We start from the raw sequence: 20114 nt of genomic DNA, 5'->3' as shown, positions 1-20114 counted from the left end.
GGTGTACTTGGGGCACCAAGTTGGGAGTGGCCAGGTGGCACCCCTTCAACCCAAGATAGAAACAATCCTGAATTGGGAGTCGCCCAAAACCCAGACAGAGGTGAGAGCCTTCCTAGGTCTCACCGGGTACTACAGGAGGTTTGTCAAGGGGTATGGCAACATTGGTGCCCCCTTGACAGCGCTCACTTCAAGGAAGCATCCCAGGAATGTGATTTGGACTGACACCTGTCAGAAAGCTTTTGAGGCCCTGAAAGCTGCTATGTGCACGGTGCCCGTGCTTTTGGCTCCCAACTTCTCCAAAGAGTTTATCGTTCAGACAGACACTTCAGAGCATGGTGTGGGGGCTGTTCTTTCACAGATTAATGAAGAGGGCCTAGATCAACCTGTAGCCTTTCTTAGCAGGAGGTTACTACCACGGGAACAAAGATGGAGTGCTATTGAGCGTGAGGCATTTGCTGTGGTCTGGGCGCTGAAGAAGCTAAGACCCTACCTGTTTGGGTCTCACTTCCGGGTTCAGACAGTCCACAGGCCCCTCAGATGGTTGATGCAAATGAGGGGTGAAAATCCAAAGCTGTTGAGGTCCATTTCCCTACAGGGTATGGATTTCACGGTGGAACATCGCCCTGGTACAGATCACGCCAATGCTGACGGTCTGTCCAGATTTTTCTGCCTTAGTGATGAGGAATTCCCTGGGGTAGGGTAGTTCTCCCCACGTTTCAGCTGGAGGGGACACTTGTTAGACCTGGCACCTTGGCGTAAGTCTCCCTTCCACTTTTTGTCGCTGTGCCTCTCGTGTTTTTATGGTGTTGGCCGCTCAGAGCACTGTACCACTGCCAACCAGTGCCACAGTGCAAGTGCTCCCTATGTAAAGTGTATCTGTTGGTTGGATTCCATGATTGGCTTATCTGGTTTACTATCAGACCCCAGTAAAGTGCACCAGGAGTGCCAGGGCGTGTAAATACAAATGCCGCTGGTGGGATTGCGGCACTGGTTGTGCCACCCACAGAAGCGGCCTGGTAAAATGTGTCTAGGTCTGCCATTGCAGAACCTGCGTGCAGTCTGGTACTGTCATGCTGACTGCGCAAGTGCACCCACTTGCCAGTCCCTAAACCTTCCCTTAACTTCATATTAGTCACCCCTATGGTAGGCCCAAGGGCAGGGTGTATTGTAAGCATAAGGTAGGACAAGCCCTGTTGTGTGTGGCATGTCCTAATAGTGAATTACAGCCATTTTCGTTTTTCACTATTGGAAGGCTACCTGTTCCCATAGGCCAGAACGGGCTGTCAGAATTGTTACATTCTATGATCCTAACAGACCCAGGGAACATGGTAGAAATTCGAATTTAGTATGCCTGAACTCAGAATAATAAGGTACATCTTTTAGTAAGGTTTATTTTATTATTCTGCGTTTGCAAATGCCACTTTTAGAAAGTTGGCCTTTGCTTGCCTAAACATCTCAGCCCGCCTCTGCGTGATGTGTATCTGCTTTCTGGCTTGTGTGAGTGACAGGGCTGGGGAAACCCAGATGGGCAGGGCTAGGTAGCCTGGTGGTGAATAGGAAGATTGGCAGATAGATGGGTGGGAGGAGTACACCTGGACTCTGAATAGGGCTGTGCTCTGCCATCACAATGCTGGCTCCGCCCCCTGTGGAGCGTCTGATGGCTCTGCCCTGTACCCTGAAAGAAGCAGCCTGCATCGCATAAACAAAGTGTTCAGAAACTGGACTGGACTAGGCAAGGGCCCCCCTGGCCTGGCAGAACAAAAGAATTGCTGTATAAATGTAGGAGCCCTGCTCCCAAGAAATTAGATCCTGTCCTGCCAAGAAGAAACCTCTGTCCGACGAGGAGGAACCGGGAAAGCTGCATGGAGGAGTACTGTCTCTGACCTGGGGGATTGGCCTGCAGTGGTTCCCTTGGTGCTGAAGAAGAGGAAGAAAAGACCCCAAAGACTTTTATTTGACTTGTGCTTAAGATCTCCAAGGGCTTGTGAGTGAGCTTGCCCCCTGAACGAAGTCCCAGGAACAGTGGACTTCACCGCCGTGGAATCGCTGAGGAAAACGGACCGTTTTCCTCACATCTTCGCTTCGAACTGGTGTGTACATCTTGCTGATCGCAGCGTACTCCCTGTGAGCTGATATCCCGCTGTCCGGCACGAACAACGCGTCTTTTGCCCCTCTACGAGCTGTAGCTCGCACCGCGAAGGAAGGTACTGCCAGCCCAAGCAACGCGAGTAATTGCCCCTACGAGCCGTAGCTCGCACCGTGACTGAAGGACATCACCGTACCAGCTCGCAACCCCCTACGAACCGTACTGCCGGCATACGTTCCTTTCCCCTGCTTTGGAAAGGCTGCGGCGCGTACGGTAGTTGCACACGTCTCCCCTGTGCGGAGCGTACTGTTCGCTTGTATCCTGCGCTTCGAATCAAGATTGCCGATCTCTTGGTACGGCACGAACGCCGCGACGAACTTTGAACGCACTGTACCTATGCACCGTCCCCTGAAGCCCTGCACGCCCATGGTCTAACGTACCGTAGTACGCATCGCACCAGGAGGACAACGCACCGTACATTGCGCCTGATGTCCGCGCAGCATCCATGACGAACTCATCAAGTAAAGGTACTGTGGCTGTTCGCACCGTAGGGTGTATGCTTCATCCCGAAGCGCCTACAGTGCGTGTGAGACCCGTTCCCAAGCAGTTTTTAACACGTACGGACAGGAACGAAGCGCACAGAACTTTAAAATTACGCTAGAACTTAAGAATTCTTTGAAAATAAGTATTGTGGCCTGCTTAAACGTCATTTTGGTCTTGTGCTAAGCCTGATAATTCTATATAAAGTATTTTTGATATATATCCTGTGTGGAGTCCATTTGTGGAGGTTCACTGTATTACTGTGTGGGTATTTACAAATGCTTAACCTAAACGCCCTGAGAACGCCTTGTCTGCTCGTGCCAAGCTACCTAGAGAGTGAGCAGGGGTTATTATTGGAGTGTACCCCCTTACCCTGACTAGAGGAAAGGTTCCCTGCTTGACACAAGTACCTACCTGTGCCAACCAGAGAACCCGGATTCTAACACTCCTCTTCTTACCTTATGCCTGGTTGATACCGCGTGCTCCAATGTGTGTGTGTGTCCACCCCCCAAATGCACCCCCTTTGGCTGCCTTCATAACCTGTAATTCCTGTTTCTGCTTCAGCCCACATTGTCTACTGTAGCCCTGCTCATTGTGTCTCTGCTCCCCGTGCCTATGCATTCAGTGCATCCCCAGGGTTCTGTCTCCATGCTCATCCTATCTTTACTACCTCTGGCTATGCTTCATTAGTCTGTGCACAAACCTACCAGTTACAACCTTGAAATTTCTCTTTATCCTGCTTGTTGTGGCCCCTAGGGATAATCGCACCAGATTCATAGCAGACATTCAACGGGGTGTTAAAAACCAGGTAAAATGAGCACCATCATACTGCTTAACGTTTATTAAAAACCAACAAATAAAATAATCAGGTGACTTATTCTCTTGGGTTCAGTATGTCCATACCCAGCATTTCCCTTTATGTAGTAAAGCATTCTCATCGTGTCCTTATTAACTGTATAGTATTCATTTGCTAAAACAAATCCAGGATTGCTTTAAACTGTATCCCAGTATGCACCATACACCAGAAACACAATCGATACGCTTGCTTATAAATTAATTGTAAATCACACAATTGCCATCACATCCATCCACTACTAAACGCATAAGTAAAACATATTTATATTTATACTTATAGCTCCAACTCTAACAAATGCGAGACCTATTGCATTGCAAATGCTTGTTCTTTCTCGATGTTGTGCAGCATTGGGAAAGCTTATATGTCGAAAAAGTGAGACTACTTGACTTTGCCAATGTGTGTTTATTGTGGTTGTAAACCTCCTTTTACTTCTGTAGCTCTGGTCAGAGCCTCTGATCTCTGGAGTTACACTATGTGAAAGATGCTCAGAATATTGTCCAGGTCCTATCACGGGCTCTGATAGTATTAAGGACCCCCTTGCAGCAATTGATAATGTTTCCCACTGTTATTGTGATGCTCTGTGTTGCGTGGTCCATTCACTGGAAAAGGCTCTGTTAGACCTGACAGTCTTAGGGCGGTCTTTCCCCAACTTTCTACCTGCCTCCCTCCATTTTCTGTGCTTGTTTTTATGGCTTTAGGACTCTGCAGCCGCGTTACCACTCCTAGTGCTAAAGTGCTCCCCTAAACATGGTAACATGGGCTCATACTCAGTTGGCCTATTTAATTTGCTTATAAGTCCCTAGTAAAGTGCACTACATGTCCCAGGGCCTGCAAATTATTTGCTGCTAGTGGGCTACAACACTGACTGCCACCCACAAATGCAGCCTGAAACCATGTCTCAGGCCTGCCACTGTAGTGCCTGTGTGTGAAGTTTACCGCCCCATCGACTTGGCATTGAAAGCTACTATCCATGCCTAAAACTCCTCTTTTATTACCTATAAGTCGCCCCTAAGGAAGGCCCTTGGTAACCCAAAGGACAGGACGCTATGTGAGTAAAAGGCAGAACATATACTTCTATGTTTTACATGTCCTGGTAGTGACAAACAGCTCAATGACTTTTTCACTGCTGTAAGGCCCACTCCTCTCATTGGCTACAACTGGGAATTCCTTAGAATACCTTTAAGCTGTAATTCCTGATTGGAAAGGAGTAGCCTTTTCATGTTTCATATATTTTCTATAGTAATGATAAATCCTCTTTCCTGGTAAAGTCGAAGTTAACATTACTATTTTAGAAAGCCACAGACACTGCAAGGGTGGAGTGTGATTTTGCACGTATCTGCATCCCGATGGGTCTTTCTGGGCAGATGGGAGGAAGAGGCCCACTCTTAGCCTTCACGGGGTAGTAGACTGACCCCATACAAAGCAATGTTAACTCCCTTTGATAGTCTGGAGTGAGCGCGGGGATTCAAAGAGATACTGGTGCACTTCAAAACCCCTCTTTGAAGTTTTGCTCAAATCAAAGGCACATTTAAACGTAAGTGCTGAGTCTCTGGCCCCATCAAAACCGACACTTATGGATCTACATAGAACCGCTGTCAGAAGAATTGTGGTGCTACATAAAAGACTCAACTGGAGTCTTGGTTACTCCTTGATTCCACACTCCGCGATAGGAGAGCGTCAAGGAAGGATCGTATGCCCTTGCTCTGCCTATTGCATCTTTACATTGAAAGTGCAATCTAGAATTTCTTCATTGCACTTGTCTATGTAGTCAATTAAATGTCTCATTAAATGGCAATAGATTTTCATGATGGACCCAGCATTTAAGCTTATCCAGTGTTTTTCTTTTTTCCAACAGGTGAAATAAATGCAGTAATGAACAAAAAAGGCGAAGGCCTTAAACACACTTGTGTAGGAAGTGATGTAAAAACAGTACACCTCGAAATGTCTTCCCTTGAAGGCTAATGCCTCGCCAAAGTCTTATTTTACTGCAGGAAACCCAAACTGCCCAATGTGGTCTACACTTGGCACTTAGGGATCACCTGAACTATATTGACGAAATAACACACTGACATACTGAAGCCAGTCTGATAAGGTTCTCATTACGAAGGAAGAGCTAACCTGGATCAGAAAGAAGACACAGAAGAGAAACCGTATGAATATCTAGAAAGTGACAACACATTTATTAGGGAGAGAAAGAGCAAGTGCAACATCAGAAAACCATACTGGAGAAGAACCATATTTCAATGACTGACTGGAAAAGTGTTCTTTGCAAAGAAAGACCTAATGCAGCATCAGAGTGTCCACGTAGAGGAGAAACCATATAAATGTACAGAATGTGACAAAGCATTTATAACAATTGGACGGCTAAAACGACATCACAAAATCCACACTGGGGAGAAATCACATAAATGTACAGAATGTGACAAAGCATTTGTAAGAAATGACCAGCTAAAACAACATCACAAAATCCACACTGGAGAGAAACCATATAAATGTACAGAATGTGACAAAGCATTTATAACACTTGGACAGCTAAAACGACATCAGAAAATCCACACTGGAGAGAAACCTTTTAAATGTACAGAATGTGACAAAGCATTTGTAACAAATGAAACGCTAAAACAACATCACAGAATCCACACTGGGGAGAAACCATATAAATGTACAGAATGTGACAAAGCATTTGTAACAAATGGAAACCTAAGACAACATCACAAAATCCACACTGGGGAGAAACCATATAAATGTATAGAATGTGACACGGCATTTATTACTAGTGGAGACCTAATAAATCACCAGAAAGTACACACTGGGGAGAAACCGTATAAATGTACAGAGTGCGACAAAGCATTTATTAGAAATAGACAGCTAAAGCGACATCAGAAAATCCACACTGGGGAGAAACCACATCAATGTACAGAATGTGACAAAGCATTTGTAACAAATGAATACCTAAAACGACATCACAGAATCCACACTGGGGAGAAACCATATAAATGTACGGAATGTGATCAGGCATTTATTACTGGTGGAACCCTTATGAGACACCAGTACTTACACACTGGGGAGAAACCGTATAAATGTACAGAGTGTGACAAAGCATATATAACAAATGGAGCGATGAAGCGACATCAGAAATCCCACACTGGAGAGAGATCATATCCATGTACAGAATGTGACAAATCATTTATAACAAATGGAGAACTAAAGCTACATCTGAAAATCCACACTGGAGAGAAACCATATAAATGTACAGAATGTGACAAAGCATTTGTAACAAATGAATACATAAAACGACATCGCAGAATCCACACTGGGGAGAAACCATATAAATGTACAGAATGTGACAAAGCATTTGTAACAAATGGACATCTAAAACGACATCAGAAATTCCACACTGGGGATAAATCATATCCATGTACAGAAGGTGGCAAAGCATTTATAAAATATAGACCGCATTAGAAAATCCCCACTGGAGAGAGAGCATTCAACTGCACTGAATGTGCAAAGGCATTTATTAGAAAGTCTCATCTTATGTGACATCAGATCGTCCACGTAGGAGAGAAACCCTATGAATGTACATAATGCAACAAGACATTTATTACTAGGCAAAGATAAATACTACATCAGAAATTCCACACTGGTGAGAAATGATATGGCTGTACTGAATGCGACTTAGCAGTTATTAGAAAGCAAAGTTTAAAAATACATCAGAATGTTCACACATAAAAGAAACCATATAATTGTACAAAATGTGACAAAGCATTTATTCCAAATGGAGGGTGACAATTCAACTGCATCGCATGTGACAAGGTATTATAAAGGGAGAGTTAAAGCAATATCAGCGTCCACACTGGGGAGAAACCACATGAATTTACAGAATGTGACACCGGACTCCGCCAGATCGTGACCGAACCCACGCACTCAGCAGGACACACCCTTGACCACCTCTTCACAACAGGAACATCCATCACTTTCAGCCACACCACCGAACTCCCTTGGACTGACCATTGATGCATCCACTTCACCTTCAGAACACCCACCATCCACAGACACCAGCTCCTCCTCCCACAAAGAAACTGGACCAGAATCACAGACGACCAGCTCACCTCCTCACTCAGCAACTCCACCCCAACCATCGTGGAAAACGACGACCCGAACATCGCACCTCAAACACTGCACAGATACATCACCATAGCCCCCTCAAGTAAAACACCCAGGCCAAGAAAGCCAGATGGTTTACCATCAAACTTCGAGACTCCAGACGCACTTGCCGCCGCCTCGAAATTGCCTGGAGGAACACCAAATCCACAGAAGTCCACAACGACTTAAGAGCCGCCAACAATGCCCACCACCAACTCATCAGAAAAACGAGGAAAAAAGTGATTGAAGACAGAATCTCCACTCATGCGCACAACAGCAAATAATACTTCAACATCATCAAGGAGTTCGCCCAACCCACCAGCGAGTCCACCGACATCCCTTCCTCACAAGACCTCTGCGACAAACTCAGCACCTTTTTCCACCACAAAATCAAGAGCATCTATGACAACTTCGACGAGGAGAACCAACACACTGAACCCTCACCAACCACCCCCGACGACCTAAAGTCAGCGATTGACAACTGGACAGCCCTCACCACTGAAGACAATGAAGTCAATCCACTCCGAAGCCCCCACAGACCCCTGCTCCCACCACATCTTCAACAGAGCCGCCGACACCATCGCACCCATGCTCCGCCATACCATCAACCGCTCCCTGGCAACCGCCTCGTTCCCCGATGACTGGAAACATGCAGAGATCAACCCCCTCCTGAACAAACCCTCGGCTGACCCACTGACCTCAAACTACAGACCCATCTCCAAGTCCCCTTCCCTTTTCGAAAGTCCTTGAGAAAGCAATCGACAGACAAGTCGCCACATTCATCGAAGTACACGACCTAGATTCCTCCCAATCCGGCTTCAGAAAACACCACAGTATGGAAACCGCCCTCCTCGCCGCAACAGACATCCGCACTCTACTAGACAAAGGAGAAACAGTAGCCCTTGACCTCTCAGCGGCATTCAACAGTCTCACCGCACAGTAATATGCAGACTCTCTAACGCAGGGATCCAGGACAAGGCCCTCAACTGGATCCGCTTCTGTCCAGAAGAACGCAGTGGGTTGGACTCCCCACCCCCCTTTCCTCCCTGACCCTACACCAACCACCTGTGGAGTCTGAGGTTCCGTATGACACGGGACCGCAGTTTTGAGTGGTAACGAATATGGATGAGTTTGGTATCTACGAACCGCAAATGACGAGTATAATGGGTGTACGCAGTTTCGCTATGCAGCCACGTATGGTTCGTCTCATTTTTGGGTTCGTTCATCTGGACCCTCGGGTTCCATATTAGATACAGCATCCATTTTGTTTCTTGCCCTCAGGTAGCCAGCGAACGGGCTTCTTGTCCGCTCCGTGACCCTGGGACTCTCAAGCTTACACGAAGGACACGTGTTTCTTTGAGGTGACTTTTACGATGAGGGGAACGACACGACTAAGGCAGATGGCCCCGCTCGAGGCTCATCTTGCCGCGCCGGTCTATTGTTTCAGCCATGCATACATTAGACATGAGGTCTTTGACCCCTCTATCAAGTTTCCTTTATTGCCCCCAACACTCTTTTCTAACCCGTTGTGCATCCTTGTCCTTTCCTTGCATCTGTTTTTCGTCCTTCCTCTTAATGTGTTTATGGTTAGGATGGAATGTGTTTATTGCGGAGGAAATATGTTTTTACAGTTGGGAACCGGCAAGACTGTCGTAATTATGTTCCGGCCTCCTGAGACATGAACGCGACCCTTTTGAAGTTTATTGTGGGAACTGAGTTGTAACCTTTGTTCGCCATACTGCGCTATGGCAAAAACCTGTATAAAAGGACCGACCCACTTCTACGAATTTGAAGCAGTCTCCGAGAACCTACACGTTGTGTACTTCTTGTGACCTCTGTATCCCTGCAGTAAATAAACGCTGATCTCTGACGTCGCTGGAAGTGTTCCGTGTCTCTGTGTTTAGTACGCCAGAACAGGTAACCCACGAAGGTTTCAGGTGTTGTTCCCTGGCACCGCTGGGTCTTAAGAATAACCCAGTCCTTCAAGTCCCCCAGGAGTCCTCCCTCAGCCCTACGCTCTTCGTCTACATGGTTCCACTCACCCCATCATCAGAACCTACGTACTCAACATTGTGTCATACGCAGATGACACCCAACTCATCCTCTCCCTATCCAATGAACCCAACACCACCACACACAACTTTCGAGAAGGCATGGAAGCCGTCGCCAAATGGATGAAAAACAGCTGCCTACAACTAAACGCCAACAAAACAGAAGTACTCATCATGGGCCCAAACCCCGATGCCTAGAATGACACCTGGTGGCCTCCCGCCCTTTAAAGCCTGCCCACCCCCACGGACCATGCACGCAACCTGGGAATCATCCTGGACTCTGAGCTCAAAATGGACCGCCAGGTCAACTCCGTCTCGTCGTCCTGCTTCCACACCCTCCGCCTTCTACGTAAGACCTTCAAATGAATCCCCCTCGAACACAGAAAGACCGCCACTCACGCCCTGGTCACCAGCAGACTCGACTACGGCAACGCATTTTATGCCAGAATAAACAAAAACCTCACCCGCAAGCTACAGAACATCCAGAAAGCTACTGCAAGACTGGTCCTCCACCTGCCAAGACACTGCCACATCTCCCAGCACCTGCACACACTCCACTGGCTCCCCATCGAGGCTAGAGTCACCTTCAAGATGCTCACCCATGCACACAAGGCCCTCCACAACACCATACCAGCATATCTGAACAGCCGACTCAAATTCCATTCACCCCAAAGGACCATATGATCAGCCCAGCTCTCATACGCCGTGGACCCCCGCACCAGAAAGGCCAGATTGGGAGGCCGCTGCTTCGCCTTCCTCGTGGCCAAAGCCTGGAACGCTCTTCCGCTCCACCTCAGATAGACATCACTCCCCATCTTCGCAAGAAACCTCAAAACCTGGCTCTTTGACTGACCCCCTCCTTGATGGACTGGAACCTCTACCCCCAGCGCCTTGAGACCCTTACGGGTGAGTAGTCGCGCTCAACAAGCCTATGATTGATATATTACAAAGCAAAATGTAATACAAGATCAGGAAGTTCACACAGGGGAGAAAACATATGTATGTACTGAATGCCACAAAGCATTCATAATAAATGGAAGCGATATCCGAAAATCTACATGGAAAGAAATCCAATGTATGTATAGAGTTTCATAAAGACTTCCACAAGAAAATTAAGCTAATGCAGCATAAACAAATCCACACCAGGGAGAAACCCTATTAATGAATATAATGTGACAAGGGATCGATGACAAAACAAAATGTAATATGTCAGAATGTTCACACAGGGAAGAAACTATAAATGTAGTGAATGTGACCATGCACTCATAAATTGAGAGCTAACTTGACATCAAAAGTCAACCTTGAAGACCGCACTGAATTTAGCAAGGCATTTATTGGCAAGTGTGAGTTAAAACTGCATCAGAAAGTCTCCACTGAGAAAAATCTATATGACTGTACAGAATCAATCAATGGGTATTAAGCTCGGCAAATCATCAGTGAGGTTCTCAAGGCGCTGGGTGAGGTGTTGTTGTCCGGATAGGCCGATCAGTTGAACAGCCAGGTCTTGACCTTTCCAGATTCAGTGATGAGGCAGATCTCAGGTGCAAAGGAGTTCATTCCAGGTCTTTGCTGCCAGGTGGGAGTAAGAGTGGCCTCTGTGCCAGGTGCTTTAGACTCTAGAAGTTTAAGCGAGGAAGAGGGAGGCGGAATGCAGGTGTCTGGTGGGGAGCCATCTAAAGATCTTGCGGCGCATGCGCATTGTGAGGAAGCAGATGGCGGAGATCATGTTGATTTGCTTCTTCATGGAGAGCTTGTTGTCCATGATAATGCTGGAGCCATGCGTTGCTTCAAGGTGATGCATGGGTACTGAAGTCTTGTCTGTGTTCAGTTTTAGGCAGTTGTGCTTCATCCAGTCGGTGATGTTGGCAGTGCACCTATGTAAGTTGTCTGGAGTTGGTGAGGTTGGTCTAGTCGGTGTAGAAGATGACCTTCAGACCGTACGAACTGACAATGTTGGCTAGGGGTTTCATGTAAATGTAGAAGAAGGGGGGGACTAACGGAGGATCCTTGTGGGGCACCACAGATGATGTCCTTGGATTCAGGAGTAGGGCGATAGTCAGATTGAGTTTTTCTGGTGAGGTAGGAGCAGATCCATTTGAGGTCATTTCTTTGGATTCCGATGTGGTGGAGCTTGTCGATGAGGATCTGGTGGGAGACCATGTTGAAGGCAGCTGAGAGGTCAAGGAAGATGAGGGCTGCAGTCTCACTGCTGTCCAGGAGGGCTCTGGTGTCATCTATGGCTGCTATCAGGGCGGTCTCTGTGCTTTGATTTGCTCGGAAGCCAAACTGGGAGGAGTCCAGGAGGTTGTTGTGCTCCAAGAGTCTGGTCAGCTGCCTCTGGATCGACCTCTTGAAGACTTTTTCCGGAAACAAGAGCAGGGGTATCAGTCTGCTCTATGTCTGCTGAAGGTTTTTTTAGGAATGGTTGCACTTCTGCGTGTTACCACTCTCCTGGAAAGGAGGCCATGGCGATGGATCTGTTCAGTGGTTTTGTGAGCGCTAAGCTGATCACCTTGCTCCTAAGGTTAAAGATTAGGTGGGGGCATGGATCAGTGGGTACCCCAGAGTGCATCGACTTAATTATAGAGGTGGTGTCTTGTACGATGAGGAGGTCCCAGGAAACGGCCGGAAACGGCCGGAGGTCAGAGTTAGTGCCAGTGTGTGTGAGGAGGTCGAGGCTGTCACTGGCGGAGAGCTGAGATTCAAAGTTCCTGTAGATGATGGCGATCTTCTAATGGAAGTAGTCAGCAAGCATGTAGCACCGATCCCAGAAGGGAGTTATGATATTCTCGGTGGACGCAGGGTGGCTGAATTTCCTAATGATGGTGAAGAGTTCATTGCTGTGGTTTGAGCTGATCTCTATGCAGCATGTAAGGGCTCTCTTTTTTAAGGAGGAGGTGGTAGTGGTTGATCGATGTCCTGAAGGTGGTGTAGTGCACTGGATCCTTACTGGCACTCCATCTTCTTTCTAGCCAATAAGTCTCATTGAGAGGTCTGAAGTTCTGGGGTAAACAAGTTGACAGACTTTGTGGATTCTCTGATCTTGTTCGGCTCAGTGGGGGGGTTATATAGTCTGGGATCCAGGCTGTGAAATTCTTGATGGCCTGTTTAAGGTCTGGAGCTGTGTCCGGTCAGTTGGCATGGAGAGTGTTGTTCAGTTCCCGTCTGAGACAGTTTTCAAGTTGCGCTGAGGTGTGCTGGGTGGTTTGGCTTTGGTTTCTGTAGCATTGGGACCTGTGATGGCGAAGTGGACAATGGAGTGGTCAGTCCAGGTGAGTTCTGTGACATGGTGGTACTCTATTGTTTTGCTGGAGATGAAGCTGGAGTCAAGCATGTTCCCTACGATGTGCATTGGGTCGATGATGAGTTGGATGAGGCCAATGTTGCTCATGCTTTCTATTAGGTTGTCAGTGCTGGCATCGCTAAGGTCTTCCATGTGGTAGTTGAGATCTGCTAAGAATATATAGTGTTCGGAGGCTATGGCAAATTGGGTGATGAAGCAAGGGATGGCTTTGCAGAACCCGGGGCAAGTTGCTGGAGAATGTGACAGTGTTCTTAATGAAGTAACTGTATGAATGTACAGAAAGTGACAAGGCATTTATTAGAAGGGCACCGCACAGCCAATGTACCATAGGAAAGCCCACCCTGGGGAGGAACCATATAAAGGGCCATGGGTATGCCCAGTTGTGGGTCCCGGGCTCACTTTGCTCTGGATTCAATCTAACTGATGAGGGGTGATACCCCGAAACCAGTCCCAGGATGCTTGTTTCTGGTCAAGGGAGGACCTGGCTTTGCAGTTCGAGCTGGACTGTTCCCATGAGGAGCAAAGAAAATGATTTCAATATGGCTAGGTCTTAACTGGTGTGGCATGGTGAGCAAAAGAACAATGGATTTAAACCAGATCTCTTGACTTGTTGTATCCCTCATAAGGATCCTAATATAGGTTGTATCTAAACATGCCCTTGTATAGGCATAACTCATATTATCCTTATTTAGGCTTAGAAATCCCAATCCTTATTTAGGCACGAGCCATGCACTCCAAATATAGGCATGGTCTTTCACCTATATTCGACCACTTTCCACGTGACAACTAGTTCTTGGAATCAGACACTTACACTCCAGGGATTCTCCCCCGCACAGGATTATTGATTTCTCCAAGAACTTATGTATCATGCATGAACCACTAATCCCTTAGGGTTCATTCCTGACGTCTTCCTCTGCACAACATTACGTCAATGCTAACAAACAATAGCACCTTTTGGGTATACATATTCACCCTTTGCCCAAGGAAATTAGAGGAGAGCTCGACTTCAGAGGAGCCCGTTATTTCCGGCCTGATGCACTGACCAGAGACACTGCCATCCTGCACGCAGAGATCCAACTCCCTGTGTTCTGACTCCCTTCACGTGGTGTTGGGGTTCGAGACCAGGGAAGAGATTCCACAACTCTCTCATTCCTAGGTATGGAGCTGACTAGAACCTAGAGGGGACTCTTGGCATCCTATACTATACAATATCATCCTATAGCATACAGCACCTACTTCTCTCCTTGTCCTATACTTAGGTTAGGTACACTTGGGTAGAATTAGGAATGCATCTCATGAGCATCCGCACTTTTAGCTACATGTTTTTATGTATACAAATGTATTCATAAGTATTGAACAATGCTAGAGCTATACTATTTTTTTTATGCTGATCACGCTGTGATTATATATCTTGCATACTGTCTTCTGATTGTATCTTGCATACTGTCTTCTGATTGTAATAGCTCATATCTTTTACACGAGAAAACTGACTTCAATAAATACTTATTGAAACACTCGTCTGTTATTTTCATGTAACTCTGAGAAACCAAGCTTGCACGATTAGCTGAGCAAAACGTTATCTAGTGTTTCCACGATTCTGAGGGATCAGGGTTTTTCATGTTCCTGTGGTTGCCAGAAACTATTCCCTTCTTGTCGTCAAGAAGTTTCTAGTGGACTCTGAGCTAGCTGGTACACGGTAAGCGAGGTTAGCATTCTCGATAGGGGCAGACTGACTCATACCTCTGCCAAACCTGTAGTGTATGTTATCCCGACGCGCAGAACCTATTTAGGGAAATAGGAACTACACGACATGGTAGCTCAGTCGGGCTTTTCTCAGAGACCCTTACTCACATACTCCAAAGACGTCTGGAGTGGGTAAAGAAAGGTCCGCCGCAGCTTAGTGGGAAAATCCTATGTATTGGCTGTTGGTTTTTATCAATATTGAAGGACACAGTGTTCCAAAAATTGTACACCTTATCTTTGTTTCCTTGAAACCCAGTTTGTGTACTAAACACAATGTCGGGAGACAAAAAAAAAAGAGATCTCATCCTCCAAGCTGCCGCACAAGACAGAAGGTTAGAGGAAGGAGACGATGGGTATGAAGTAATACCTCAAAATATAAGAAAAGCCCTCACGGTTAAACTTATAAAATATGGTCTATCATCTAGGGGTGGTAGAGTAGTCTTTGTGATAGAGACACACGAGGCATTTCAGACAGAGGTATTCTACTGTTGGTTACATTCCCAGCAGCGAATGCAGTAACACATTGCTTTCATCACTTCAAAGAGGATGAAGCACCCGCGGAATATACTCCTTACGAGGATATTGAAGTTCCACTTACATACCAGGAACATTTTACCTGGTTTAATGGCACCCTAACACATACAAAAGACATAACAAGGCTCGGTCCATTAGGAAGACCAGGGATACATGGCCAATTCTAGCCGGCTACACACCACATCCGGACACTGAAACAATTACACCAGGTGAATTACTAATTCAAATTAAAGAATTAATAAAAATCTGTAGACAAATAGTACTATATGTCATTAGGACATTAACAGTTCAGCCACCATTGGTTATACCAAATGCTGCCCCTCAATATGGGAGTACACTCAAAAAGACTCCACAGACTTTACACTCAGTCATGGGTAAATCCCCACAACACGTGAACAAATTCCATTCTGAATAGTCCAAAAAATTACACAGATTGAAACTGTATTTCCAAATACCAACCTTTATGAAAAACTAAGAATTTTAACAATCTGCTTGCCAATGGGGATCACACCACATCTGCTGGACTGCACCACTTGGGGGAAAAGTCTTTGCCGCAATATATACTAAAACTCATGGTAGACCCTCTCTAGCAGTGATACCAGATGTCCTAAAACAAATTCAAAACTAATACAGGGCAGAACCTGCCCTGAATTTAGGTATGAAATTACTAAATAATTTTGACCAGGTATCCACCATAATATTAACCAATATTAACCCTTTGCGTGCATCGGACGGCCCACAGCAGTCCGACGTAACGGTGGGCGTGTGCGTCGGACGGCCCCCGACCGTCTTAACCACGCCCACTCATAAATCACCCACACCACGGCGGAATTCGCGCCGCGGTCAACGGGTTAAAAGAGAAGCAGCATCAGTGGGGATCCGCCAACACCTAAGGGAGTTCGACTTAACCGAACAACCACAAGAATTTATTTATTTATTTTTATTTTGAGAATTTGTAAAGCGCGACTGACACCTTGCAGGCTTCCTGGCGCTGGAAAATTACTCTGTTAACGGATAACCGGGAGAACAGTCAGACGGACAATTTATTTGGGGAAGAGCCAGGTCTTGATACGTCTCCTGAATGGAAGAAGCTGTGATATCTGACGTATGTCAGTGGGCAGGCTGTTCCACAGCTTGGCCGCTGCAACACTGAAGGATCTGCCCCCTGTTCTGGTTCTGTTGAATCTGGGCACCTTTACCAGACAGGCAGAGGATGAACGCAGGTCTCTGGCAGGAGTGTACCACAGAAACAGGGCTTGCAGAGGTTTGGGTCCAAGTCCATGCAGAGCCTTAAAGACAATGCAGAGGGACTTGAAGGCCACTCGTTGTTTTAAGGGTAGCCAGTGTAGCTCAGCCAGAGCCGCTGTGGCCGAGGCCCTCCTCGTCCAGCCAAGAGCCAGCTTGGCGGCGGCAGACTGAATTCGCTGTAGTCGGTCCATCATCGTGACTGGAGACTCCAGGAGCAGGGCGTTGCAATAGTCAAGGCGACTGAGTATCGTGCACCTGACTATCGACGCCCTGGCTTGTGCCGGGAGAAGAGGCATGATTTTCCGCAGTGATCGAAGCAGGGCTGTGCAGATCCCCACAGTTTTCATCACCTGGGTTTCCATACTTAATTTGTTGTTCAGCATGGCTCCCAGGTTGCGCACCGAAGGAACTGGCAGAGGTTTGTCTCTAAACTCCGGAGGCCAAAATTCATTCGGAAACTGACGGGGTATCTTAGTGCCTGAGCAAAACAGGACCTCCGTTTTAGCGGGGTTGAACTGGAGGGAGTTTCTGTGTAGCCATCCAGCCGTCTCTCTTAGGCAGTCGTGGAAGGTGGAAAAAGGAATGGCATCTTCACCTTCCCACGAGAGGATGAGCTGTGTGTCATCCGCGTAATTTATTGTTTTGACCCCAAAGGATAGGATCAGTTTGATTAGCGGGATGAGGTACACATTAAAAAGGATGGGGCTGATGGAGGAGCCCTGAGGGACTCCCTGGGGTACTGGTGCAAAGGCGGATTGAAAAGGGGGAAGGGAGACAGCCTGTCTTCTGTCCCGAAGGTAGGAGTGAAACCAGAGCAATGCAGTGCCTTCCACTCCCACTTCACCAAGTCTCTGCAGCAGCCTACCATGGTTGACCGTGTCGAATGCGGCAGACAGGTCCAACAGTATCAATGCCACTGGCTGGCCCCTGTCTGCACGCATGCGAAGATCCTCCATGGCAGTTAAGACTGCTGTTTCGGTGCCGTGGGCAGGACGGAACCCGAACTGGTGATCGTCAAGAAGGTTGTTTTGTTCTAGGTGGGCGGACAGGCACGAACTGACCCATCGTTCGGCGACCTTCGCTGGGAAAGGCAGCAGAGAGATGGGTCGGTAGTTGGAAAGACAGTCTGGGCTCAGGGAGGGTTTCTTCAAGAGAGGGGTGATTAGTGCCTGTTTCCAAGGGGTTGGGACAAAGCCACTATGCAAAGACTGGTTGCATATTAGGCGCATGGTATCAAAAAGTTCATTACCAAAATTTTTCCAGATTTTTGGAGGTAGGGGGTCGAGTGGAGAACCCGAGGTGATACCAAGCGCAAGTCTTTCAAACTCGAAGGCCGGGATTGGAGGAAATTCCCACAGTCTAGCCAAGAGGACAGAGCCTGGAGACGACAAGTTTCGCGAGCTGGTGTCTGGTCTCTGCGTGTTAGAAGTTTCTGGAGAGGGAGGTGTTTTCAGGTTGTGAATAATGGTGTTTATTTTATTAATGAAAAACACTGCAAGGTTGTCGCAGAGGGCTTGGGTAGGAGGCTGTGTAGAGGTGACACAGTCCGGATTGGTTAGGTTTTTGAGTATTTGAAAAATACTTTTTGAGCTGTTCGTGGCGTTGGTGATGATGGAGCAATAATGTTTAGCCTTATTTTGGGCGATGGCAGTTTTATACTTCCGGAGGTTTACTTTCCAGAGGGTTTTGTGAGTGTCAGAGTAACCCTGCCTCCATTTTCTCTCTGCTTGTCTGCATGCTAGTTTGAGAGCTCTTAAGGAGTCATCAAACCATGGGGCCGGCGCTCGTCTCTGTGGTTTGCCCTTTTTCAGAGGGACGAGGCGTTCCGAGGTGCTGGAAATCCTTGTACAAAGGGATAGATAATTGGCCTCAACTGGTTGAGTAATGGAGAAACTGTCTTCCACTTCAAATACTGGGCCATTCAGTCTGAGTTTGTCCAGAGCCTTCCAGTCTCTGTACGGGGGTACATGGCCGTGGAATGCCGGTCTGCAAGACCTGCTACCTACTATATGAAATTTGATGAGTGCATGGTCAGTCCAGCACATTGGCAGAATGTCGCTCAGAAGTGCTAGCTGGGGGGAGGAGAAGATTAAATCGAGCTGGTGCCCTGCTACGTGTGTGGGTTTGTTCACTAGCTGGGAAAGTCCCATTCCTTCACAGGAGAGTAGGAGATTGTTGAGTGCAGAATCGAGGCTGCCGTTGGGCCAAAGGTTGAAATCGCCCAAAACAATCAGGTTGTTGTGAGAGGTAGCCATATTAGTGAGGGTGGTGAGGAGCGACTGCTGCTGAGTAGAATTAAAAGCTCCCGGCGGGCGGTAGCAGATCACCGCCGTAAAGGTAGTACCAAGGTGACAGTCGATGGAAAGGCCAAGTATTTCGGTCCCGACCACTGGGTCCATAGCAATAGTTTTTGCTGACCAGGACGCTCTATAGATTACACCGACACCACCGCCCCGCCCCTTAGGTCGTGGGAGATGCAGGATTTTGAAGTCTTGTGGGCAAGCCCAGTCCAGTTCTATATTGCAGTCAGAGTGGGTCCAAGTTTCCGTCAGGAATAAAGCATCAAGATGATGATTATCTATGAGCTGGGCGATTTCGTGAGCGTGTTTGGGCAGGGACCTGACATTCAGCAAGCCACCAGTGAATAAGCCTTTGCGCACAAAATCGTGCAGAGGATAGGCGGAGTCTTGGAAGGACAATTGTCCTTCATGAGCGAAGTCTCTAAGGAGGAGTAGAGCCTCACGCGTCAAGTGTGGAGAGCTACTGGTGGACGGGGGGATCGAGGCCGCGGGTGGCGCACCGGGCGCTGCCGAGGCGCGGACGAGCGCAGACGAGCTTGCCTTAAGCGCGCCTTCGGCGCGCAAACGGCGCTCCCGCTGCGCTCGTCCGCTGCGCTTGTGTGGCCGACACATTTATGGCAATGTTGTGGGCGTGGCCTACAAGAACTACCCAGAATTATAGAACAATAGACTGGAGACAATTTGGGTGGAAAAGCATCAAAACCACAATTGGCAGAAAGTCCTGAGAAGGACATTTTTAAACAAAATACTGCTTCTTCTAAAAAGAAGTGGGAAACTTATATACAAAATACTAAAAAGATTAGATTTCAATCCCGAGGTAGGTCTCCTCAAAGGGAGCCCTCTGGAGGAATAGGGATAATTTGAAGAAACCGGACAGGTATCAGGATAGTGATACACGTTCTTCTCATTCCTTTGAGATCTCATCAAAGACATCCGAAAGAGGAGCAAAGTCAGACCACAAAGGAGAAAACACCAAGTCAAAAGACAAACAGCACATTCAGGAGAATAAAACAAAACCACAATTCAACAGGAAAAGGGTAGCAGGTCTGAAAATCAGACATGCAGAGAATCCTGAGGACACAGCTACTGAACGGGGAATGGGCTCAGACGAGGCTGGACAGTGTGGCAGAAATCTCAATAGCTCGCCAGAACCTGAAGGAACTTCTGGAGATAGTGGACCTGAATGAATGCGTCACAGTACATACTGCTGATACCAGGGTTACTGCTCCACAAAGGTTATATGAAATAAAACTCCGAATCGAGGGAGAAAGCCCAGGAAAATTAAAGGGGTATTCTGGGAAAGACTATC

The 20114-nt window shown here is 47.2% G+C and overlaps 1 protein-coding gene across 4 annotated transcripts in view; it reads left to right on the top strand.

Annotated features, from left to right (window-relative positions):
- The window catches only part of LOC146822431 (uncharacterized), a 63109-nt gene that overhangs the window by 26243 nt on the left and 16752 nt on the right, over positions 1-20114 (top strand). For 3 of the 4 annotated variants that reach the window (XM_085613530.1, XM_085613531.1, XM_085613532.1), the window contains exon 3: positions 5338-14485. The exons of the other annotated variant lie outside the window; for it this stretch is intronic. In XM_085613530.1, coding sequence (XP_085469656.1) covers positions 5766-6944 — 1179 coding nt within the window. In that variant the 5' untranslated portion in view covers positions 5338-5765 and the 3' untranslated portion in view covers positions 6945-14485. Of the gene's footprint in view, positions 1-5337; positions 14486-20114 lie in introns of those variants that run through there. 4 annotated transcript variants of the gene reach the window in all.

This window comes from Triturus cristatus, chromosome 6 (genome assembly GCF_964204655.1).
Source record: "Triturus cristatus chromosome 6, aTriCri1.1, whole genome shotgun sequence".
Lineage (NCBI taxonomy): Eukaryota > Metazoa > Chordata > Amphibia > Caudata > Salamandridae > Triturus > Triturus cristatus.
This window is presented reverse-complemented; position numbering and strand designations above follow the sequence as displayed.